The sequence below is a fragment of the Mchenga conophoros genome, linkage group LG19 (assembly GCF_057382185.1).
Source record: "Mchenga conophoros isolate Kocher_MC1m ecotype Shallow Benthic linkage group LG19, M_conophoros_male_GT1.1, whole genome shotgun sequence".
Taxonomy (NCBI): domain Eukaryota; kingdom Metazoa; phylum Chordata; class Actinopteri; order Cichliformes; family Cichlidae; genus Mchenga; species Mchenga conophoros.
The window spans coordinates 17,207,268-17,233,880 of NC_140544.1; the positions used below are offsets into that span (position 1 = coordinate 17,207,268).

At 41.0% G+C, this 26,613-nt stretch overlaps 2 protein-coding genes across 2 annotated transcripts; both read left to right on the top strand.

Moving 5' to 3' along the window:
• The first annotated feature begins 6 nt into the window (after positions 1-6).
• On the top strand, positions 7-8,003 carry kcns3a (potassium voltage-gated channel, delayed-rectifier, subfamily S, member 3a). The gene is made up of 3 exons (XM_085256215.1): positions 7-178; positions 3,073-3,143; positions 6,071-8,003. The coding sequence occupies exon 3, from the start codon at positions 6,121-6,123 to the stop codon at positions 7,432-7,434; it is 1,314 nt and encodes a 437-aa protein (XP_085112341.1). The 5' UTR covers positions 7-178; positions 3,073-3,143; positions 6,071-6,120; the 3' UTR covers positions 7,435-8,003.
• A 4,318-nt stretch (positions 8,004-12,321) lies between these two features.
• On the top strand, positions 12,322-25,371 carry LOC146551981 (G protein-coupled receptor family C group 6 member A-like). Its single transcript, XM_085256214.1, has 6 exons — positions 12,322-18,322; positions 18,405-18,699; positions 18,872-19,633; positions 21,447-21,659; positions 21,739-21,853; positions 22,907-25,371. Exons 1-6 carry the CDS (start codon positions 18,135-18,137, stop codon positions 23,842-23,844), a joined length of 2,511 nt encoding a protein of 836 aa, XP_085112340.1. The 5' UTR covers positions 12,322-18,134; the 3' UTR covers positions 23,845-25,371.
• The last annotated feature ends 1,242 nt before the right edge of the window (positions 25,372-26,613 follow it).

Below are 26,613 nucleotides of genomic sequence, written 5' to 3' on the forward strand. Positions count from 1 at the left end.
GGCGGAGACGCCAATTGGCGGAGACGCCAATTGAGTTAAGTTAAGCCCACTCTCTTAGCTGGGCCGGTGTCTTCACAGGAGAGCAGGAGAAGGTGGCCGGGGAATGGGAAGTGTGGGCATCTCCTGTGTTAAACTGCTGACTTCATGACCTGGAAGAGCTGGAAAAGAGAGAGACAAGGTTAGCACCAAGACCTTTTAAAGAAGACATTTCTAACATAAATTGGAGCAGAAAACGTGCAAAGTGGTGCAAAAAAAAAGTCACCAGAATGCAAGAAAAGAAGTGTCTCAGTACTCCTCAGGACTAAGTGCATCCAGCCACATGAAATCTCTCTTTGTGTGGTCGCCAGGGCACAGCTTCTGTTATCCATTTTATTTTTAGTACATGGAAGAAGGACGAAATTTTCGAGGTCTGTAATTTCACATAAAAAGAAAAACTACAGAGCAAGAGGAGAGGGATCAATTTTTAAGAAATAAAACTCAAAATGTGTGAGTTTAGGCTCAGATGTTAAAACAAAAATATACAAGAATAAACGATGAAATTTTGGGGTTTCATTGCACAAGGCTGGTTCAATCTCCTCAGCCTGCACATGTCTGTGGCTGTATATTGAATATATGGAGGTTATAATTTCCTTCATATAGCCTTTAATTTGATTACATTTCTTTCTGATTTCTTGAATATGTATGACTTCATAATAGTAGAAAATTTTGTTTTTCTCTGATTATCGTTTTTACTAATTTTGACTTTAAACTCATAAGCTTTGAGGGTATTTTTGTCATAATTTTACGGCTTTGTCATGAATATTACCCCTTCTCAAGATGTCATTATATCGTTATTTATTTCTGTATTTTATTAATAATGTTTGTAATGCAGCATTAGAAAATTGAGAAGCTTTTGAACTTTAAAAAAAAAATCCACATTAATGATGTGAAATGCCTCCATCACTGTTGACTGTAGGCAGACTAGTTCTTTTGTTTCATATCTTATTCTGCCCCCTGCTGGTCGGAAACTGCATCAGTGAGCTGTGTAGGTAATTACACTATATTGCCACAAGTATTTGTTCATCTGGCTTCACGTGCATATGAACTTAATCCATATTATTGAATATGATGTCGGCCAGCCCACCCACCCTTTGCAGGTAAAACACCATCAGCTCTTCTGGGTATTTTGGGATACACAATACTCATGGGTTCACTTGCAGAAGTTAAGACATTTTATTACACTGAGAAATATAAAGGTGCTAACTAGTGCAAAAAATTGTGATGCTATAAAAGAATGATTTTCATTTCAAAATAAATAAAATAGCTGTGACAGACTGGCGGCCTGACCAGGCTGTACCCTGCCTCTCGCTCTGTTGCAGCTGGGAAGACTCCAGTAAGTAAAGCTGCCTTTTGTCTGTTTTGGGAATGTTTTCTTTGTAGCACATGCCTAAGCCAAGCTGTATTTTGCCCATGTGTGGGCACCGGACCAACACAAAGAAAAACAACCATCCTCACTTTCATCTTCTTGCTTGCTTCTTTAGTTAGGTTAAAATTATTACCTAAAATGTTGCAGCCACAGTACTAATAGTGAGATATTATTTCTCCCTTATTAGTTTGTCTTCGCCCTTTTAACCTAGAACTGAATTTAAAATCCTTCTTCTCAGATATAAAATCCTGAATGGCCAGGCTTTATAGTAAAGACCTCATAGAATCATATTATCCCAACGGAGCACCTCACTGGGATACAGGCTTATTCGTGGATCACAGAGTTTTTAAAAGTAGAATCAGAGGCAGATCCTTCAGCTTTCAGGGCCGTCTTTTGCATGCAGGAGACAGACGCTCTCAACTTTGAAGATCAGGTTTCAAACTTTCCTTTTTGGTTACTGCTGGATCAGATGATGCTGATCACCAGGTGTCAAGTCATTTCTCATTAAAAAGGAGCTTTTCCTCCTCAGCATCACCAATTGCTACTCACAGCGGATTATCTAATTGTTGGGGTTCTCGTGGTGCACTTGGGTCAAAGCACAGGGAGCTGGCCACTGCTTCTGATTTATACGCAGGGTTAAATGCTGAGAAGGCGTTTCCCTCAAAGGATCATTAAAGATATCCTTGTTCATTTTCCACATGTCATCAAGGCTTCTGTTCACTATTTACTCATTTTCAAGCTGCCCTATCATTAGATGCTACAAACTTTGAATTAATATTTTATGCAGGAAGCATTCTTTAATGACTGCATTTGTGTTTGTATCTTACCTATACTGATAACTTTGTGACCAATATTCTAAAATGTAATATAATTATAGTTTTCAGGCATTCCAACAGATTGTTTCTTGGCTTTTGTTTTAGTAGTGATGTCTTATCTGAAACCGCACCCACTTCTGAAATGTACCAACTGTCCATCCATACAGAGATCAGTTCAATGGAGTATTTGGGTTTCCAAATAGACCAGGGAGAACAAGTTTTGTCCACTGTCTGCCCTGCTTGCTCAGTTATAACACTATATGCCCTTCAGGATATCTCGAGATTTTGCTCTTGATAGTAAATGTTATATGGACTGGTTTGCTTTCCTACTTTACATGACCACTCAAAGCACTTTGAGTGTTCTGGCCATGATTTACTGCAAAACTGGAGATTGCATAAAATTATACTCACATTACAGCCTATAAAGCTTAAAAGATACACATATTGCATATACAGTATATACAAAAATGTTCCTTTATTTTTCCATACCTGGACCAATTTGTGTAAAAACAGGGGTGTCTATTCCACCTCTCTTCTTACTGTTAGTGTGTTAGTTTTATCCACTTTTATTTTTATTTCACGACATTTGCTACATTTATTTTCTGTTCAGTATCCCATCATCGTTTTCAGCACTAATGTAATCGCAGAAAATTGTACACAGCACGGCGAAGACTGATTACAGAGTGATAAAATATTTACGCGGATCGATTTAACACACCTTAAAGGACCTGGTGCGACCTGGACGCAGTTTACACATCAAAGTTTAAATACCCACTCAGAGCCTGTTAGCGGGGCAGACGTGCCGTGCCAGCCATCCTGTGTGAAGTTGCGTCTCCACCTCTCTCACCGCAGAGCGCCTTGAACGGCACACTCCCCTCTGAACAAAGTCAGAAGATCCGCAGGACACATCGGCACATGAGCAGGTAAGCTGCTGGGCTTTGGGGGTCAACGAGATGTCTGAACAGGAAATATGATCTTACTGGGTGTTTAATTAAATTTTTTAGGGTTTTGGAGTTGAGTTCAAGCGGTGTTAGTGCAGAATATTTACTTATAAAAATAGTACTTTGTTGTTTCGCTGCATCTTTTCAGAGTCTAAAATAGTTTGATTCACCGCGTGCGTAACACAAGTCCGCACACACGGACTTGTGTTACGCACAAGAGCTGCACTGCTCCATGAAAGCCGGTATTGATTACCGCTTGGATGAAAAACGCTGCCCAGTGACATGGGTGTGTAAAAGTACATAAGTGGTTGGAAAAACACAAGTACTACAATTTGAGAAAAAGTGTTACATTTCATTATTTTATGCAGCGTATCCTATACATGCTTACAGTGCGCGCATATGGTCTTTACACGAAACGTATAAATGTCTAATGTATAAACTTATAAATGCTATGGAAGTACCAGCCCGTTCTCACTTCTGGCGTATCATACCGACGGAAATTACACCAAAAGGTCACACAAAAATAAGGAGGAGGATGTATTTGCATAAGGATGGGTTTGGGTGATTTGTTTTTAAATTTTTGAATTAAAAATTCATCATTAAAATTAAATTCCTTTTTTCGTGTAATTATAATAAATTTAAAAGGATGTGCACTTTGAAAGAGTAGTATGTGACGTGACAATTTCTCGAGTGAAGTTCTGAAAATGAAAACGAAAAAACTGAATAATCATGAATATGCGTAAATGTATAATTCTGACAAATGATAGTCACAATCAGCTCAAGTTCTTGCCGTTTATTTATTTTTTCATATGCTGATAAAAAATGTTTTAATTTATGTGCTGTTTTCCTTTCACAACACATCTCTTTTAGAGCAGAGTGAACACATTTATTTTACTAGCCTACACTTTTCCTGTTGGGCAGTTATTACATATGGAATTAAAATTATACATCAACTACAGTAAAACATAAGGTTTCTGAAAACTCACAATTCTAAAGAAATGTTCTTAATCTAGATATTAAACAAGAACGTTTCGTGACGATACGCCACATACTGGCCAGCAGGGGGAAACAATCAAATACTTGTGGCTGTAAAGAAGTCAATGAGAACCTGAGTTCCCTCATTCCAACATTTTCTAGATTACCTTACTTCCCGTTTCAGATAATACTAAATCACACATGAAGTTCATTATGTACATTAAGGTCATTGTTTAAATCAGGCAGGAGAATAAACCACTGTATCCTCATTGGTTAATCACTCACATGTCAATAGATAATGAACATGCCATACCTCTCACTTTCTCAGATTTACTCCTCAGTTGTGGCTACTAAAAAACCCACAAATACAAAAATAAGTTCTTTATTAAATAATTTAAATATCTGGATAAGTGGTAAAAACTGTGAGTGACATAATGATTTAAACAGATGACTTCGTGTTTAGAATAGATTAAAAACAAAAAAATAATATATCATGTGTGCACATGCTAATTTCACTACAACACTGCAGGACTTTCAAAATTTTTAAAAGTCCTGCAGTGTTGTAGTGAAAATTCTCCAAAGTCCACCATTGTTAGGTCCACCATATTATATCCAAACGCAGCATTTTCACTGTCTGGAACCAAAAGGAAACAAGTTTACACCACCTTTAACAAGAAGAAAAAAACATCTAGTTGATCTCTATGGTCTCAATCTTCGATGCTTCTATATCACTACTAAAGTCTTCATATCTGGGTTGACAGATTAATAAAACCCATTTGAAGTGGGTTAAAGCCACAGCAGGTGTGTAATAACCTAGGTCTTGCAGCGTGGTATCCACACTGGCCTGAAAATCTTTAGATTGTAGAAAGAAAAAAAGCACGACGAGCAAACATAACACCTCGGAGGGGACAGGGGACCCCACCTTCTTTATCAAACTCAATTTTAGATGATGTGTTTTAACATTAGGTTTCCACTCTCACAGGTATCACAGGAAGACGTGACTGGGTCATTTAAGGGCTTCTGACCGGAATTAAAACATAGAGCCTTTTCCTAACGGTTAAACACAATCTTTAACACAAAGCGCTCCATGGACTCAATCAAAGCATTATTTTCCTATGACCTACCTCTTTAGCAGGGGGCTACAAAACCCAATCTGTCGTTGTAAACATCATCCACAGGGAAACAAGCCAACCCTGCCTACAAGGGGGGATACTTAGACCTAGTTTCCACCGATTACACCAATCAGTGTCTCCATAAAACTTTTTTAAAAGGTCCTCAACCCTTTTTAAATCTCCCTCGTTTGCTCTTTAATATATTTCTTTTTCTTATTCTCTGTTCATTTTAACTTCTTGTGCATTCTTCTGGAATCCAGTCAAAATAACTTTGGTTCTGTTGGAGTTTTATTTGGAATAATGTTCTCACATATGACACTGACTTATTCTCAAAACATTGCAGGGGAATTAGTTACTTAAGGCTTAAAATTTAATTAAACTCCTCCGCAGCAGGCAGCTCTGATGATTTCAGGTCCTTCTGCACATTATTGCATAAAAAGTAAGTGAATTTTAACTTTTTAAATCTAACTCTATCCTGACTATGAAAGCTAACATTAGAAAAATTTTAAAATTATTGATATTGATTAAGAGTTTCACACATATATGTGTACAGTTGACGTGGTTCGACCGTGTGAACAGGATGCTTCCTGGGCACCTATGACACCTGCACAACTGTGAAGGGGGTGCTTTTGGCATTGAGATCCTGGGATCGATGGATGGATTTAAAATTGATTTAAAAGCCAGTAATGAAATATAAAGTACAATGGCAGTCAGGGCGTTCATAAAGAGCCGGACACTGTAATTCAATAAAGATAAAAAGAACTAAAAAAGACTAAAGCAAGCGTTAGTACGAGGTGTCCTCATTTCTGTGTTTGTTTGCAGGCACTGACTCCTTTGCAGGCACTGACTCCAGGGACTGGAGGAGCTTCATCATGACATATGGCAAGATTCTTCACCAGCCTGAGGGTTGCTTCATTAATGTCAACGTTGGAGGTTTCAAGCAGCGAATGGACCTCACCGTCCTGAAACGATTCCCGCAGACACGACTGGCTCGTCTTCTGTGCTGCAGATCCAAAGAAGCTATCCTGGAGCTCTGTGATGATTTCAGTCCCTCTGAAATGGAATACTACTTTGACCGCAACCCAAGTTTTTTCTGTTACGTTCTCAACTTTTATCTTACAGGGAAAATCCACCTGGTCGACGGGCTATGTGTGGTCTCATTCTTCCAAGAAATTGAATATTGGGGAATCAAGGAGCGTCACCTGGACTTCTGCTGCAGCACCAAGTTCCACGACCTGATGGATCTTGCTGAGGATGGAATCTGGGATCAGAGGAGCGACGAGATGCAGCTCAATAGCTCTGGTTCTTCTATTACTGATCTGTCTGTTTTGGAGGATGACGAACAAATGTTTGAAGGCTCCTGGTGTGCAAATGTCCGCCGGAGTGTTTGGATTCGACTTGAGAATCCAGGTTTCTCCACATCAGCCAAAGTTATGGCTGTAGCATCCCTCGCTGTAGTCATCACCTCCATCGTGGCCATGTGTGTTCACAGCATGCCAGACTTCCATCAGGTGGATCCTGCTGAAAAAAAAATAGAAAATCCAGTGCTGACGTTTTTTGAGAGCCTGTGTGTCGTGTTTTTCTCTGCAGAGTTTATTCTTCGCTTGGTTGTTTCACCATCAGCCAGGAAGTTCATGTGCAGCCCTCTCAACATTATCGATCTATTGTCAGTCATGCCCTTCTATGTCACTATCCTGTGTGACCTAATGAATGAGGGTGAGAGCACAGACCTGGAGAACGTTGGCAAAGTTGTGCAGATCTTGAGGCTGATGCGAGTGTTTCGTGTTTTAAAACTGGCTCGTCACTCAGCTGGCCTTCGCTCTCTTGGTGCCACCTTACGGCACAGCTCCCGTGAAGTGGGGCTGCTGGTGCTTTTCCTGTCTGTGGGCATTTCCGTGTTTTCCTCCCTCATTTACTGTGTGGAGAAAGACTCTCAAGAGTCTGAGTTGCAGACTATCCCTATTGGCTGGTGGTGGGCCACCATTAGCATGACGACAGTCGGCTATGGAGACACTTTACCTGTTACTTTGGCTGGGAAGCTCATAGGAACTCTGTGCATCATCTGCGGGCTGCTGATCGTGGCTCTGCCCATTACTAACATCTTTAACAAGTTCTCCAAGTTCTATCAGAAGCAAAGACACTTAGAGCTCAAGCCAAGCAATAACTGCACCAGCATGCACAACTAAAGAACAGCATCTAAAGAAGTCCTACCCCTACAGTCTCATTCATGATTTAACTTTACAAGAGATTACATCGGCAGGTTTAAGATTTCTTCATCGTCTTCCATGCGCAAGATAAAAGGGTTAAATAAATAGACTGCATGAAAGTTCTGAGTCATGGTCTTGTTTTTTGTAGTTTTGAATTATTTAAATGTTTCTGTGCTCTGTAAAAGGTCACGGGATAGCTAAATATTAAACACAAAACACAGGAGGACGTTAGTGTAAATTTCAAAGATACGCAGTTTAGCATTACTGAGGACAAAGAAGACACTGTAGTTTTTACAAATGGCAGTTAGTGGGCTTTTTACAGAGAACTGACACAGTGTTGCATACTAAAATTACCAACCCCAGTCTTTGAACACAGCTGCCACTTTGTCACAGCTTCAGGATTACCAGCAATTAGCCAGATAGAAGATAACAAATACCAGCTTCAAGGTTTCCAGTTCCATGTGCCAGTAGTGTATGAATGAAAAGCTAAAATAAATGTAGATTGTCATCAGATCCTCGCCAATTGTTTTGAGACTTTATTGGAAAAATTTATGTAGTGTCCTATTAGAAATGAATTAAAACAGGAAATGGGTTAATGTCTGCATAAGTGGGAACAAACATGGAGACGGAAACAAAGCCATCAAAACAAAAACAAAAAAAACTGAGTTAATGCAAATATTGAGTAATGTTGAGTAAATCTCATCCTTTTAAATTGCATTAAGGTTTAAAGTTTGCAGGGTTAGCTGTAGCTGCTAGCAGTGATCTCAGCTTTTTTTTAGTCTATAGACTGGAACTCTTGACTGTGTTTGTGCTATTGGTACATTTTGGAATAATAACATGACCCGCTGAGCAGTTGATTGTCCAAAAGGTCTAGGTTCTAGCTTTGATGAATGCAGCTGTAGTATTTATTTAGTCTGTTACTTAGCATTTAGTAGCAAATATCTCAGTGTGGGCAATGAACTACTACAGTCTACAGATGCAACTTGGAAACCAAATCTAGTTTAGTACACTTCTCTTTTGACCAAATATGGTCACCTCTTCTGCCTCTTCTTCTTCATTTTTTTAAGGGGTCACTACAGCAGATTATCAGCCCTATCCCTCCTCTGAACATGTCCAAACCATTTTAGCCTTGCCTCTCTAACTTTGCGTCTAAACTTAACATCTTTCGCTCTGCAACCTCCAGCTCAGCCTCCCATCTTTTTGTCAGTTCAACTGTCTCCAAAGCATACATTACAACAGGTCTCTCTACAACCTTGTATACCCATCTTTTCTCTCTTGCTTTTATCGTTCAAACTTACTTGTTATCATCACTACTGTCTCTAAAAAAACAAAACAAAAAAACAACAACAACAAGATGGCGACGGCCACCAAGCCAAAGTTGAGGCTTCAAAATAGAGTCTACAAACAAGTGAATGACATTTCAGAGGCTGTGTTCATTGTTCAGACCCAATCTGTGATTTTTACCAACAAGTGTGAAATATAGCACAGAATTCTAGTAATGTCCTTTGTCTTTACCTATTGCTATCATGCTGCCGCAGACCTGCTATTGATCTGTGCCTCATTTCCCCTTCTCTTGCTTGTATCTTCCTTTCAAATGCAGTTAATTGCTTAATCCAGTGAGATGCCTCTTGTTGTTTGCTGGGTTATCAGTGTAATGAGCTCTTAATCAATGTCCCTGGGCTAAGAGTCAATAAAAAGAACTTGGAGGGTGCTGAATTAACAGTACATGCTATGATGAGTATTGATAGCCTGTAAACGGAGACAGTATAATGACTGTGTCGAGGTTTATTATCATTAGCAGGATTTATATTACGTCCACACAGCTCAAAGTTGACTGTGTGTGAGAGCAAACATTGAATCCTCCTCTCGCCGCAGTCACCTTCATCATCAGTATGTATGTGTGTCCTAATCTTCCACAGATAAGATCAATGAAAACAGGCCAAACGTCCTAGCTGCCCTCCAAATGCTGCCAATACTATACAGATGACTGATTTAAATACAAATCACTGAGTGCCTGTGGTGAAGTGGTGCTCTGTAGTCAGATTAGTCTCACAGACTGCTGAAAACAGTCATACTGCAGCCGTCAGCTGTCAGAGAATTGCTCAGCAGCCTGTGACTTCAGCACTTAAATAAATGTTTGCATCAGCACTCAGGAGCACGGTCACCTTTTCTGCTTGATTTCTTTCTCCTGCGCCTTTCCTTTCCGCTAAAAGTCACACAGTATTGCAATCTAATTCACTTCACTGCGTAGGTTGTTCTAACTGGAAACCACCGTCAGCAATATCTGTGGGTTACCTCAGTAATAAAGGTCAGCTGGGAACAGGAACAGAGGGGTGCTTTTTGTCCTGTCATGGTATTCAAACTCTGAAAGTCAATACATGCTGGGAGACTGATGCAAAGATGCAAAGACAGACAAAGCCAACAGTTAAAACAGTTAAACAAATACAAACTGTATTTGTATTCATGCGTATCGAGTAATTACAGTGAATTTACACAAAGTGTTCAGTAAGCACAGCTTTGAAATAGCTGCAGAAAGGTGCAGAGAAAGGACAAAGCTGCAAGCAAGAGAAGACAAAGTTTATGGCATGCAGCCCGAGCCTGGAGCACCAATAACTATAAGCTTTATTAATAGGAAAGCTTTATGCCTTCTTCTACCTTTTCTGTAGTGCTGTGCAAAAATCTTGAGTCACCCCTCATTTTGTTAAAACTTTGCTGGAAAAATTGAAAATGGGTGCAGTGATCTGTTGGAAAATGTACAAACATATATGGAAATACAGCTTATAAGGCAAAAAACAGAGTTTAAATGGTTCTAATGAGCTTAAGAAGACAGTATTTGACTACTTCCAAAAGAAGATGAAGGCTTTTCACTACTCTGGCAAAATATAATTCCTGTAGATAGAGGAACAAACAAAATACTAAAGGTCTTAATTTCTTTTTTCAGCATCACTTAAACAGATTATTTCTAGTTTGAAAATATTTTAGAGGTGAAAAGAGGCAGTCATATAGGCATGTTTTATTTAAAAATTAAAGGGGAAAGGTGACTCCAAAGTTCCCTTAAAATAGATTGCCTTTCCACAGAAATCTAAAAAGCATGAAAACATTTCTGTCTATAAATTTCTGAACTGACAGTGTTTAGATGTCTAAAAGTAGGGAGTCACAACATTTCAGTATCTCCATATCTATGTTTATTATCTCTGTTGTTAGGTTTTTAGATCTTTGCTACTTTCTAATTTACCTTCACAAGATTTAAATCCATCCCATTTAATCTCCCTCTTAATCACTGCTAACTCAGCACATTCACGCCAAAGAAGGATGTGCTGTGCTCTTGAAATGGAAGAGCAGAGGATAAAAGGACACACTCTCTCTGACTGAAGATACTGTTTTGAATTCGCTGTGAGCTGTAATCTAATCTTGGCGTGGAACTTGATTTAATCCAAATACATATAATAGCAGCAGGAAAGACAGAAACCAGATAAAATGGGCTGCCACATGTTCAAAAAATATGCATCAGAACGACAAGTCTTTTTCAGACACATCTGACTTGCACAATTGAGTCTGTCACAAATTAAGTTGTAGCTTTCTTTGCAGACAAAGCAAATTAATTTGCAATGATTAAATTACACAGTGTCTCTGCCAACTCCCTGACTCAGCCCAAACTCGGTGTTTGATTTCAACAAAAGTGCCCGTGCTTGGATTTCAGCTATTGATATTTGAAGGGTCCACAAATACAATCATGTGCACTCTGACGTGTGAGTACTGCGAGGATTAAGCAACAATCTGATGCTGCCGGATGTGAAGGACTGCGAAAAATTCCATTGTCTCAGAAACTAGGATCAGATTTTCTTTACCACATGAAAATTGATTTTTAGTTTTTTTTAGCTCTGCCTGGAAAGATGAAAAAGAAGCAGAATGACATTGAAATATATATATATAACATATAAAGTAATGAGAAAAGGAGCTAAAAAAAAAAGTGACACACAACATTGGCTTGTATTTAGAAGAGCAGAGACTGGTGAAAGAGGGGACGGTCACATCTATTTCTGGATTATTTATTTATTTATTTAAATATTCTGATCCAATTAATATATTTTTTCCTCAAATATTTACAATGCAAATAAAATGCATTTTGCATATTATTCAAATACAGTTGATAAAAATATCCCTTTATAAAAAGGGAACTGAATCAGGCAGGTGATCTCTGACACTTGGCCTCTATCTATGTCACCACTGGAGAGATGAACATGGTTATTTCTTAAAGCATATAGTTAGGGCTGGACCAGGTGAGCCTGAATCCTCCCTTAGTTATGCTGCAATAGGCATAGGCTCCTGGGGGACTCCCATGATGCATTGAGTTTTTCCTTTTCAGTCACCTTTTTCACTCACTATGTGTTAATAGACCTCTCTGCACTGAATCATATTTGTTATAAATCTCTGTCTCTCTTCCACAGCATGTCTTTTATCCCGTCTTCCTTCTCTCACCTCAACCGGTCGCAGCAGATGGCCGCCCCTCCCTGGGCCTGGTTCTGCCGGAGGTTTCTTCCTGTTAAAAGGGAGTTTTTCCTTCCCACTGTTGCCAAAGTGCTTGCTCGGGGCTTGGGTCCTGGTTGGTGTGTTGCCGGGGTTGTGGGCGGGTGGGTGTATGGGGGCCCAGTCCTGGCGCAGGGTTCCGCCGGTGCATCGAGCCACCTGGGGGGCACTTCAACTGGTGGGGGAGGTTGTTACATCTTGCAGGAGCTCTCCTCTCTTCAGGAACTCACTCTGCAGGAGGGGGAGATACAGGAGAGGTGGAGGAAGATCTCAGCCTGGGTGTCTATTGTCTTGTGTAGTCTGGAAGATGAGTGGAAGACGGGGTGGGTGCAGTTTTCTCTGAGGTGGGGTCGGGTGGGCTGTCCCGGGCTCTGTGGAGCCGGGTGGCGCTGCTGTACTGGGCCCCGGTCCGGATGGGCCTGGGCCCCCTTTCCCTGGCGGGTTGCAGAGTATGGGGGTGCCTACTGGGATCAGCGAGGGAGCTGGCCCCAGGGAGGGGTCACTTGCCCCTCCCTTCCTTCCCTCCCCATCACGTAGATATTGAGGGCTATCGGGAGGGGCTATGCGCTTACCTGCTGCTCTCTGGCAGGTAGCTCCATGCCCTCCTGGGTTTTAAATGCACCTTAGAACACACATGCATCAACACTACATATGAGCGGGTGGAGGGAGGTTTGGAGTCTTCACACCCCCCCGTTCTCTGCGGCCTGCTGGAGCGGGGGGGCTAGGAGGAGAAGTTGGCCGTCCGACTGGGGTCTGGAGTGTGGGGCCTCCCTGCTGCGGAGTCCGGGTGGTCTGCTTCTCCCCACCCCAGGGAAAAGGGTAACAACACCTGGGTCTGGGTGCAGTTTCCCCCTCCAGGGACAAGGGTACCTAGACCCGAGGCTTAGAGTACACTTGGGGAGTGTGATTGTGTGTAAAGTGTCTCTTTATGTCTGTCTCCACGTGGGGTGAGTGTTGAGTAAGTGCATATGAGAGCATGAGGGTGGGAATGGATGTTTGTGTCTGTGTGTGCCTGTATGTCTGTGTCTATATGTCAGGTTGGGTGTCAGACGCCACCTCTCTGGGGACACCTCAGGCCCTCCAAAGTATGGAGGCCTATCTCCACCCACCACCACTTCCCCTGCCAGTGGCGGACTCCCTCAGACATCGGTGCGTTGGTGGTTCTTTGTGTCTGGGGATGGGCGTCCAGGTACACATCGGCTCACTCCTTGGTGGCTGCTTATCGGGGCCTGGAGCCTGGGGCTCGCTCGGGCCACTTCGGGGGTGGAGTGCCCCCGGCCTGGTGCTCGGTCACTCAGGCACAGCTGGCTGCCGGCGGAGCTCACGGGCACGTCACTGCAACCCCCCCTGGCTCCTGCTCCGCGGTTGCTGAGTGACCCCTCATCTGGGACTCTCCTCAGCTCTTTCTGCGACAGTGGCGCAGCTGCCCCTCTGTTGGTCTTCCTTGGTCTCTTGTGTTCTGGGGGCCTCTGGATGTCTGGAGTCTTGATCTCCTCTATACCTGCTTCATGCCCTGGAGGACGGGGCTGTGGCTCCCCCACACCCTCTAGCAGATCATTACATGAAGGAACCTTTTAAATACAAGCGCGTCCATGCTCACAGGTGTACACACGGGTGCTCACACACACAAACTACACCCTTTTTGGCTCCTACCTCAAAGCACACAGTGCGCTGTCGATCTTACGTGCTGCACAATAATATTCAATATTTAGTATTTACTGTTATATTCACATACATCATCGTGATGTTGTTTATTCTATTGCTCTTGTTCTCTTCTGCTCATGTTTTCTTTTTTCATTCTCAACAGGTGATCCAGATGATTGATATATGTATTTTTTGTCTGCTTATTTTGTTGGTTTTTGTTTTTTGCCCTTTATCCCCGTCCCTCTTCTCCGCTGTTTTTCTTTCCCTCTTTCTTTCTCCCCTCTCTTTTCATCATTCAAGTCTGTCCCTTATCTAGCAAGTGAAAATAAAAAATAAAATAAACAATAAAAGATGAATCAAATAGACCATTACAGCACGGCTGGGAGGGTCCATTTGGTAAAGTAAATCCGTTGGGCATCTTTCTTCGCCTTTAGACAATAATTCTGATGGCAAAAGAACCAAACGGGACAGGCAAAAAAAAAAAAAAAACCAACACAAAAACAAAACAAAAACAAAGTGCTCGCTCGTAGGGGGTCATTTGATTGTTGGGTTTTTCTCTGTATGTATTATTGTAGGGCCTACCTTACAATATAAAGCACTTTGAGATGACTGTTGTTCTGATTTGGTGCTATATAAATTGAATTGAATTGAATTAAATATATTCAATAATTTGGTGTTTTGATTATGATTCTAATTGTGGTCACTTTCCGTATGTTTATACATACATTGTGACTTTAAGTTTGGAGAACTGTTACTTCTTTAACAGCAAATGCCAACTATAGGTGTTGTTGGGTTATAAGAACACAGTTTATGGTACAGCTGTGCCAAACGTCATATTGAACTGACAACACTTAGAAATGAAGCTACAAAGCAAAGATGCCTCATTTTGTTAAATGCCTGTTTCCTCAAGTCCTCTTGTAGGATATCTTCCTCACCTCCTCTGCTTCCATCTCTGCAGGAGGCTCTGAAATGCAAGGAGAGGGGTCAAAAAGAGGAATCAAGGATGTGCAATCTGTAAAATAAAAAAAGGCAATGTGCGTGTGTCATTCAGTCACAGCATGCTGAGCTTGCATGAAAGGGAGAAGGTATAGCAGGTGTCCTTGTTACTTAACTTGGCACTAGTCCCCGAACTCAGTGAATGAAGCATTCGTGGACATTGTAAACACCGTGCCCTGTGAATCGAGACATTGTCACCCTGGACCACTCCCTAGATGGAAATTAATTCCTGGATGGAAATGCATGATTAAAGTGGAACAAATACCCAGAAGTACTTTTCAATGTTTTGCATGAACTCTTTCTGTAAGGGACAAAATGCTAAAGAAGAAAAAGGCCTCGGACAAAATTCCATTTTTTTTCTTTTATCAGCTTAATGACATAGATAGATGCTTTTTTTAAAATCGGAAAAAACAACTAAAACCAAGTGTTCTCATTTACAACCATTTAAGCACATTATAAATGTTATAAAATAAATGTACAATATGCTCTCTGAGTACAGCTTGCTAATACTGGTTGGACTTCTTTCAGACCTGCCTCAATACAGCAAAAATATTTACAATGCAAATAAAATGCATTTTGCATATTATTCAAATACAGTTGATAAAAATATCCCTTTATAAAAAGGGAACTGAATCAGGCAGGTGATCTCTGACACTTGGCCTCTATGTCACCACTGGAGAGATGAACATGGTTATTTCTTAAAGCATATAGTTAGGGCTGGACCAGGTGAGCCTGAATCCTCCCTTACTGCCTCAATACTTAATTGCACAAATTCACCAAGGAAATATTTGTTGCGGTTCTTGTCATGTTCAAGTTTACTTTCCAAAACCATAAATATACCATTAATTTAAATTCACATGATTTATTTTATTAAATGCGTGCAAATGCTAACAGCAACCATTTAAAACTAAGTTTATTGTGGAGTATTTCTTCTCTTTTTCCCCATCGTTTCTGGATTTGTTGAGCAGATTAGATCAGAACTAATTGCTGTTTCTTCCTTTAGTTTTTTAAACCAGTTCTTTGCGTTCATAATATTTGACTGAGTAATGATTATTATTGAATGATTATTTGATTTGATTTGATATACCTTTATTAGTCCCATAAGAGGAAATTTCATGTTAAGGCTGCCGACCTATTGCACGCAATGGCAGCGCCATCTTACCCTCCGACCATACATACATTACACAAAAACATCACATGGGGAAGACAGGTCAGAAAGGTATAACAATGTTGTCAACTGAAAACAATCCTTGTTTATTGGGCTTTTTGTACTGGGTATTAGACATTGCCTTTAACATTTTTTTTGTCCCAGACACTATTACAGGTAGTGACGGTGTCTGATGAGATCTTAATTTTTTCTTCAGAAAGTCATTTAATGTTTTTTTTTTTTTTAATTTATTAAGAATTAAGGGATATAAGAAAAGGCTAGATTATCTCTCACTGAGTGTGATTTTTGACTGAGTATGGTTGTTTTTTTTATAAGTATTGTCCCTGGTGGCGATAGTTATTTCATCGTTGAGAGTTTAAATGAAGTGCAGTTATTGTTTATGGAGAACAGTTTGTCACTTACCTCAGTGAAACAGTTTGAGGATTCTGTATGGGTTAGTGGGTGGGTGAGGTGGTCCATGAATAAAGTACTTACTAATGTTAGCTTTTCAGAACAACTTTTAAATTTAACCTCCTTATTCTAACTGGTGCTTTCATTGCAAAACTGGTTTTCTGTAAGAATTGAATTGAATTGATATATCTTTATTAGTCCCACAAGGGGAAATTTCATAAGGCTGCCGACCTATTGCACGCAATGGCGGCACCATCTTACCCTCCGACCATACATACGTTACACAAAACATCACATGGGGAAGACAGGTCAGAGAGGTATAACAATGGAAAATGCACCACATGAGGAAAGATAAGGAGAAAAAAAATAACTCCCCCCAGACTGAGCTCCAACAGGGAGATCAGTTTGAGAACAGAAAAAAAACACCTCTGCACATAGCACATGAAAAAAACTCTTAATACACCAAAGAAACACATGACAAGCAACAGGGGTAGGTAAAGGGTGAGAGACCGCCGAATTAGACAGTACATCCGGGCCTGCGTGCGCTGGCCTCCTTGATCCACCGTCAGCATCGGAAGGGAATAAGCGTCGAAGGCGTTTGGAAAGGGAGGGGGGATGAGTGTGTGCATATCAGTGTATATGTATGTGTGTGCGTGTCCAGAGTTCAGCTGAGACAGTGTCCTTCGCCCTGCTAGGCTAAGTAAACAGTCTTCCAGCCAACCCAGGTGGCCTTGCATGGAATGGGAAGGAACAGACTAAACACAGTCGTTATCAGGGTGTTGTTGTTCAGCTCCAGCCTTGAGACCGCAGCTGGCGCCAAAGGGGTATCCGCATGAAGTGATGGTGCTTTTTACTTTAGTGCGAACAGCTCATATGAATTTCAAAGCAGTTCTACAGTCCAACACTGGTCTCTCAATCTCCCGTTGGAGAGCCGTGGAGAGCCATACTTGCGTTCTGTGATGTTGTCATTTCTTGTGCTCAAGGAGCCAATTCTGAGAACGGCAGTGTGCCTCCCCGAGATGTCATCCAATTTGCGCCGAGAGATGTTATTCCGAGCTAGCCCTTCGAGATGTATCCAGTCTGCAGTCAGAGATCTTATTCTGAGTATTCACAGCAGCTGTAGCCTCTCCAAGATCTTATCCGTGCTGCACTCAATGAGCCCATTTTGAGAAACTCACGCCTCTCCCATCGTTCCAATCCCAGCAGGCAGCCTTGTGGGGGTTTGAACAGCCGGTTTCGCTTTCTTAATTCTTCGATAAGTCAGGGCCAAGCCAGCTCCGATCAGCCAGAACCCTGTTACCATGGTTCCAAATAGGTAGATATCTTCAGCACTCAGGCTCACCCAAGCCCAAAGACCAGTTGATCCAATCCATAATTCCTCTTTTAGGTTTTAGAGAACAGACTGTGAGAGAATGTTCCAGGGAAAAGTAAGACAAAAAACACGAGACTAGAAAAGGACATAAGAGGCTAAGCAGGGAAGCTAAGGGAGAGGAGGAGAGGAGAAAAGTGCGACCGCCTTCGTCAAGAGCAAGAGCAGCGTTTTTCTTTTTGCAGGTGTTTTTTTTTTTTTGCAGCATTTTTCTTTTTGCAGCGGGTTTTTTTTTTTTTTTTTGCAAGTGTTTTCTGAAGTTGCAGTCCGTTTGGCCTCTCAGGGCCACCGTATTTATGCCTATTTCTACTCCTGTTTGAATATGTTATGTATTATCATTTAGAAAAACTTGGAAAAAATGTTTTTAATTTATTTTAACATGTTGAAACTAAAACCTAGACATCATTGTCTGTGACAAATTCAAATCATCTTGGTCTTTTCGTGTTTGGAAGATTAAAGAGGAACTCATTTGGATTGCGTTACAAAAACAATCTGATGATGCAAATGATAAACGAGTAGAAGTTTTTTATATAGCTGCTGTACAGGAACCTGGTCATACTGAAAAGAGAAGATAGACACGTGTAAATGTTCTACCTGTGCGTATCCATGATGTTTTTAATGTGGTTATTTGTCATGAGTGTGTTTCACTCCTCTTTAGGACAGAATAGTTTTCTCCGTGCATACTCTCCTGGGAATATCATCATTGGTGGACTTTTCCCCATTCATTTAAAAACTAATAGGACTAACACTTCTGCACCTCTCTCCTGTAGTGAGTAAGTACAGGCTGAGTTCATCAGCTCATTAGTGTCAAATAGATGATTTGTGAATTTAATCTGTCTTCTGTCAATCTTGCAGCTATGGTTTAAACACATTCCTGCACAGTCAAGTGATGATATACGCCATCAACAAAATCAACCTACCTAACATCACGATAGGATACGACATCTATGACACTTGTGGAGATGTCGGCCTCGCCTTGAGAGCAACTCTCCAGCTGCTGAAGAATCAGTCAGACCCAGAAAGCTGTTTAGTGCCAGCAGATGCTCAGTTCAAGTTACTTGAACCCAAAACCAAGGTGGTGATCGGGGAAAGGTACTCAGAAGTATCAATAGCTGTTGCACGACTTGTTGCTCTGTCTTCAGTTGCCCAGGTTTGTTTTCTCTTTTTCTGTCCTACAAAGCTCAGTTAGAAATATAAGAATCTAAATTTGATGAAAATCAATAATATCAGCAAATACATAATCTGTCTTTAGATTTCCATGCTTATGTGTTGAAAAATCTTTAATGAACTGTTTTCATATATGCTCTATGTCTGTTTAACAGATTAGTTATGCATCCACAAGTGAGCTGCTGAGCAGCAAGTTCAAGTTTCCCACTTTTCTGCGAACCGTGCCTAGTGACAAATATCAGACAAGAGGTATTGTTGAGCTGGTGAAGATATTCCATTGGAAAACAGTGATTATTGTGGGAAGTGATGATGAGTATGGGAAATATGGCAGTGATAGCCTTCAAGACAACTTCAACAAAAAGAGCATCTGCATTGAATTTGTTCACATCTTGTCCGCTGATTTTACGACAAACAATAATAGCATGGACCAAACTGAGCTGAATGAACTACTGGAAAAAATTCAAAACTCTTCTGCTGAGGCCATCATCATCTTCACAAAGGACACTAATGCAGAAATCATCCTGGAAGCAGCTATTAAACACAGAGTCAACAGAACGTGGATTGCAAGTGATGCATGGTCCAGCTCTTCAAAGATCTCTGCAATGTCAGACATCAAACTGGCAGGAGAAGTTTTTGGGTTCATATATAAGCAGAAAGAGGTGCCTGGCTTTAAAGACCATGTCATGTCGATGTTTAATGGAACTAATAACACAATTCTTAGAGATTACCAGACGCAGCATCTACTTTCTTTAAATAAGTCTGAAGAAGAAAGAAACCAATATCTGGCTTCTTACATCGACCAGGATGAATCTTATGGTATCTATATAGCAGTTCGAGTCATTGCTGAAGGGCTCAGACGCTTGCTGAAGTGTAACGACCATCTGTGTGAACGAAGCTCCAGTTTCACAGCCTTAGAGGTACAATAAAGATAGCTTGCCAATTATTAATTATTTGTCTTTAACAAATATTTTCAGTTACATAAGAAGTTTGTGAAATTTTGTCTGTCTTTAAAACATGAAACTTAACCAGAAATTGATATTCTTGGAGAAAAATCAACCATAATATTGCCAGGAAATCATTTATGCTGAATGGTACAAACAACATACTTTTTCTTTTCTTTTTTTTTCTTTTTTTTCTTTTGCCTGTCCCGTTTGGCTCTTTTGCCATCAGAATTATTGTCTAAAGGCAAAGAAAGATGCCCAACGGATTTACTTTACCAAATTGACCATCCCAGCCTTGCCATAATGGTCCATTTGATTCACCTTTTATTGTTTATTTTATTTTCACTTGCTGAATACGGGACAGACTTGACTGGGGGAAAGAAAAACAGCCGAGAAGAGGGACGGGGATAGAGGGCAAAAAACAAAAACCAACAGAATAAGCAGCGAAAAAAAAATACATATATCGATCACCTGGATCACCTGTTGAGAAAGAAAAAAGAAAACAAGCAGAAGAAAACAAGAGTAATAGAATAAACAACATCACAATGATATATGGGAATATGACAGTAAATACTAAATATTAAACATTATTGTGCAGCACATAGATCAACAGAACACAGTGTGCTTTGAGGTAGGAGCCAAAAAGGGTGTAGTTTGTGTGTGTGAGCACCCGTGTGTACACCTGTGACCATGGATGCGCTTGTATTTAAAAGGTTCCTTCATGTAATGATCTGCTAGAGGGTGTGGGGGGGCCATGGCCCCGTCCCCCAGGGCATGAAGCAGGTATGGAGGAGATCAAAACTCCAGACATCCAGAGGCCCCCAGAACACAAGAGACCAAGGAAGACCAACAGAGGGGCAGCCGCGCCACTGTCCCAGAAAGAGCTGAGGAGAGTCCCAGATGAGGGGTCACTCAGCAGCCGCGGGTTGCAGTGACGCGCCCGTGAGCTCGGTCGGCAGCCAGCTGTGCCTGAGTGACCGAGCCCCAGGCCGAGAGGCCGGGGGCACCCCACCTCCGAAGTGGCCCGAGCGAGCCCCAGGCTCCAGGCCCCGATAAGCGGCCACCAAGGAGTGAGCCGGCGTGTACCTGGACGCCCATCCCGGGACACAAAGAACCACCAACGCACCGATGTATGAGGGAGTCCGCTACCAGCAGGGGAAGTGGTGGTGGGGGGAGATAGGCCTCCAAACCTTGGACGTTTTCATTTTCACTTCCTCTTTCAGCAAAACTGCACATATTTCAGCAGCATGGCACTTTACTAAAAACACCCTAAGCTGTCTTGCCTGCAGTCCAAATGTTCAATCATTTAAACCAGGGGTGTCAAACATACACCGAGCCAGATACAATTATATCCGGCCTGCAAGATAACTTCATTATCATTATTATTCATTATTATTCTGTTACTTAAATATAGACATGTATGGTCCCTACAAAAATGTCAAAATCTCAGCTGAAAGTCCAAACAAACCATTTCAATAACCTCCAAACAGCTAACAATTTAAAAACAACAACAACAACAACAATGATTAATATTAACTTCTTAAATTTTAAATGATTTGCAAATTTTCCAATTTTCTTTTACACAATGTTGCCCTTTTTCTGGGCAGAGATGTTACACATTCCACAGCACCCACTGCTAAACTATCGACATTTGTCTTGTTTATTGGTAGATATGTAAGTTTTTCTTAGAAAAGGTTAAACATTAAAATTTCAAATATATTGCAGTTTGTGATGATTTTATTTCATAAAAATGTCTTTCTTCCTTTATGATGTTTTGGTTTTTTCACAGCTTCTATCGGAAATCCAGAAAGTAAACTTTACTGAGAACAACACACAAATATACTTCGATAGTGATGGAGATCCCAGTTTGGGATATGATATTGTATACTGGAACAGGTCTGATTGCAACAAGAGTATGATAATACAAACTATTGGAGAATACAGTCCAGATGGAAAAATTACAGTCCCAACAGACCTTTTCAGACACCTCATAAATGACATGGTGAGATGAGTTTTTAACATTCATTTATGTCCCATTAAGGTTTATGAATCATGTACTCATGCTACTGTTTCTTTTGCAGGTCTCTGTTTACAATTGCTCAAAAAAATGTGAAGCAGGACAAGGATTTACATTAAAAGGAAAGTGTTGCGGAGTTTGTGCTCCGTGTGCAAGTGGAGAGATTTCTGATGGAAATCGTAAGTCTTTTATTCCAAATCTAAATTACACTGCTCAAAAAAACAAAGGTAACGCAGATCTGAATGAATGAAATATTCAAAAACTTTGTTCTTTACATAGTTGAATGTGCTTACAACAAAATCACACAAAAATTATCAATAGAAATCAAATGTAGCAACCCATGGAGGTCTGGATTTGGAGTCACACTCAGGGTCCTGGGTCTCCTGACCTAGTGTTTTCAGTTCTTTGTGATTTTTGTGTTATGTCTGGTTCATTTGTGATTTATTTTATGCTTCCTGGGTTTTGATCCCCTCTTGTTTCTCTGTGCCCTCCAGCATTTGGTGAATGTAACGATTACTTTAGTCTTCTGTGTTTAAGTCTTCTCTGTCTGTTGCCTTCTGTGTCTCCCTCTGTGTGACTGTCTATATCATGATGTGCGTTATTGTGCTTTGCTCCCACCCCTTGTGTTCTGTGTTTTCGTCTTCCCTTCGTATATTTCTTCATTCTCTCTCTCTCTCTCTCTCTCTCTCTCTCTCTCTCTCTCTCTCTCTGTACTTCCTGTGTTACGTTTAAGGTCCATGTCTTGGTGTCAGCGTTTTCAGTTTCGTGTCCTCCCATTCCTGTCAAGTGTAATTGTCCTCAGCTGTGTTCCTTGTGTGCTTCCCTTCCCTCATTACCCTCTGTGTATTTATGTCAGAGTCCCCCTCTGTTCCGTGTTGCGTCGTTCCTCATGCTATGTGATCCTTTGTGTGCCACTCTGTGGAACGTTAGATTATATTTTCCCAGTCTAGTTTATTTCATTATTAGTTGTATCATTTTCCTGCGTCTACAATAAACTGTCCTTTTGAGTTCATTCCCGTGTTGCGAGTCCTGCATTTCGAGTCCTGAGTCCAGATGTAATTTTATTGCCTATCTTGTCTTCCTAAATGTGCAAAGTGCATTATGCATTCATTATACTTGCCTGTTTAATATTAATTTATGATTGCAGCTTCTTTTTCTTTCCAAATGATTATAGGATAAGAAAATATTGTCTTCTTTACTTGTGCTACTTGTGTTTTTGTTTCCTTCTGCAGATTCAACATGCAAGCATTGTGAAGATGGGGCATATTCTCATCCTGAAGAGAATACATGTTTGAAAAAAAGTGATGACTATCTCGATTGGGAAGATCCCTTCTCAATCATTCTCAGCTCCCTTGCAGTCGTTGGGATCATTGCTACCGTTGTGTTTGCTGTTCTGTTTGCAGTATATCTTAAAACTCCCATTGTGAAAGCAGTTGGAGGTTATTTGTGTTTTCTGGAGCTTTTTGCATTGCTGGCTGGCTTCTGTCTTACATTCACCTTCATAGGCAAGCCTACTGAGAAGATTCACTGTGTAGGTGTTCCTCTCTTCGGCATAGCCTTTACTCTCTGCATCTCTTGCATTCTGGCAAACTTGCTTCAGATCTTCTTGGGCTTCAAGTTTGACCTTAAGGCAGAGTCTTGGATAAAGAAGCTGAATAAGCCATTGGTGGTGGTGACCATCATCTCTGGGATTCAGTTGGGCCTATCTGTCTCATGGCTGACCAAAGAACCACCACATCCTGACAATAAATCTTTAGATTACACTATCCTATACAACTGTAAGATTGAGCCCCATACATACTTTATAGCCATGTTAGTCTACAACACTTTCTTGGGCCTTATTTGTTTCCTGTTTGCATTCAAAGGTAGACAGCTGCCAGATTTGTACAAAAATGCTTCTTTGATCACCATCAGTATGCTGCTGTTTGTAGTCATCTGGATCATCTTCCTCCCCATTTATTTGACCTTGACAGGGAAATACCAACCAGCAGTACAAAGTGCAGCCATCCTCACTTCCTGCTTCAGCATCCTTGGTTGTCATTTGGCCCCGAAATGTTATATTATGTTGTTCAGGAAAGAGCTTAATCATGAGCGCGCCATTGCTGAATACATTAGGAAGTTTTATGAGCAAAAGGGTATTTCTGTGGTCCATTCGCAGTGTCACACTTAAATTGTTCTGCAAAGGAATGACTCTTCCTGTGATGACGTTTTAATCAATATGTCTTTCTAGCAATTTAATATGTGATTTTTCCATAGGCTGTATATAAAGGATGAATGCAGCCACTGCCACATTACCTATTGGTTAGTGAATTCCTGTTGTGAAGCCTCCAGCTGAGTTAGGGACTACGTTGGGAAGGCAGTATCTCTTTGGCTCATTGGCACCCTTCTGATTAATCCCTTTTTAAATGTAATTTACAAAATGAGCTATTATTGTGTTCAGCAAGTCTAATTTAACCCTAACCCCCTAACTCAGGGGTCGGTAACCCGCGGTTCCGGAGCCGCATGCGGCTCTTTAGTCTTTATTTTGCACCTCCGGGTAGTTTGGGAAATGAAATTAGAAGTATTTAGCTGAAGTGTATTTTATTTGTGTTTAGTTCTTTTTTTAACTTGTAGTTCTAAATTGGAAGATTATTGTGATTTTGAAATATAAAAATAAAATTATATCTTTTTTTTTTTTTCATCGCTCAAAATAAGCGTCACACTCGCGGAAGCCGGTATACCCGCCGAAACGTCGTGCATTTATCGAGACTTTCGACCCCAGGTAGGCCAATTATGGATCTTCGGATCCATATTATGTCGGCAGCTGTTCTCCACCGTGAACTATGTTAAAAACAAACACCGGGGCTCACGCCTCACAGATGACAGCTTACAGTCCTGCGTGAAGATGAAAGTGACTTCGTACAGCCCCGATTTGCAGACGCTGTGCGCAGAGGTTCAGGAGCAGAAGTCCCATTATAAAGATATCACGGCAGACCCGAAGATGTTTGCATGAACATGCTTTTCAGCATCTCTTTATCGATCGCTTTTCACACACGGTTGTTGTACGCATACAGCCGGCTGTAACTTTTCAGCTCACAGCCCGACAACACAACAGCAGAGAGAGCACAGACGTTAAGGCGGCAAGGCGTGATTGTGGGTGCCGCTCAGGTGCGTCCGCCTCCCCTGCAGCGGCGCTGCAGACCGCGCCCCGCAACACACATTAACCAGGTAAAATACATATTTAGGGAGAATTTTGCAAATATATATATATATATATATTTTTAGCAGCATAGTGCTTTTTTTCAAATTATTTTTTAAAAGTCAGGTCAAGGCTCCAAAAGCCCAAAGGGTGGCGGCTCACAACAGTTTTTGTTTGCTACATGGATCATTTTAGTTCAGCTGGGTGTCTTTCCTTTTGTTATATTTCTTTAAGAGTTCAAAATGTGTTAATTACATAAATAAAATGTAATTTTCTCTGTAGCACTTCATGGATTTCATAAGCAACACACCTTAGTTGCTCTGTGGATTCTTTTAAAAAGCAGTTAAAAACTTTTCAGTTCAAACAAGCCTTTTGTTGATCTACCTATTTTATATTCTTTACATTATTTACATTTGATCTTTTAAATTGTGTATAATGTCTATTGATTGTATTGTTTATTTTAATATTTGTGTACAGTGCTTTGTGACTGCCTGTCTGTGAAAAGCCCTTGATAAATAAACTTTACTTACTTACTTTAGTTGTTCACACCAAGCATAAAGGTAAAAAACACAATATATACAGTGTTATCTTCATTTTAGATTTCAAAAAGTATTTGCGGCTCCCAGTGTTTTCTTTTGCGTGGAAACTGGGTCCAAGTGGCTCTTTGGGTGTTAAAGGTTGCTGACCCCTGCCCTAACTAAAATGAAGGAATCTTGGTTTATATCAAATCAGCGTATATATCAAAGCTCATCTTGTACAGGGCTTGGTGCCCAATCTCGGGAAAACAGGGAGAATGTATGAAATAAGATCTGCCTAAATAAAATGGCATATGTTACATTAAAAATAGAAAAGATGTGTGATAAAGGTACGCCTAGCCTGCCTCCAAACAGCTGAGAAAGAGGGAAGGCAAAATTGACACAACACACAGACAAGCTAGTATAGTAGTGTAGAGACTAGAGTAGTGGGTAGACTACACGTCTTTGGAGCAGAGGATCGCAAGTTTGATTCCCACCCGGCGTGTCTGTATCCAATAAGGGTCCTTAGGCTAGACTAGACTCCCTACCCCGCTGCTAAGCAATCAACAAGGTCTGTGTCAGGTGTTGTGGAACCAGGGCACCTTGACAAGAAGGAAGGTACAAATTAAGTGCTATGGCAAGGGGGAGCCAGGACGCCAGGTCAGGGGGAGTTATCATCACCCCCACCCCCATGTTAGGTCTGCTAGATGTTAATGCAGCACTGTGTACAATATCTGCACCCACCATTATCGAGCCTAACTACAATAGGGCAGCAGTAATCAGTGAGATTCTTGGCTGAAAGGGCAGGAGGCTAAGATCAGGGTAGCACAGAGGGAGGTTGCAGAAGTACAGGAACCTGTCCATACCTGCCAAGCAACAACTACACCAGAGAGATCAAAGGCAGGAGAATAAACCAGCTGTTCTCCACAGAACCAAGGTATTCTGTGGAGAACGATGTGGCCAGTGGATCCAGTAACCATCACAGTGGCAGACAGCCAACATGACTTTTAGCCCGTGCCCTGGAAAAAGAAGGCCAGTGTGATGGTTACTGGCCATATTGTTCCATCAATCTCTCTGGCGTAGTTGTTGCTTGGCATATCTCAGGTATGGTTCCTGTACTTCTGCAACCTCCCTCTGTGCTACACTGATCTTAGCCTCCTGCCCTTTCAGCCAAGCATCTCACTGATTACTGCTGCCCTATTGTAGTGATCTAGTTAGTCTTGATAGATATTGTACACAGTGCTGC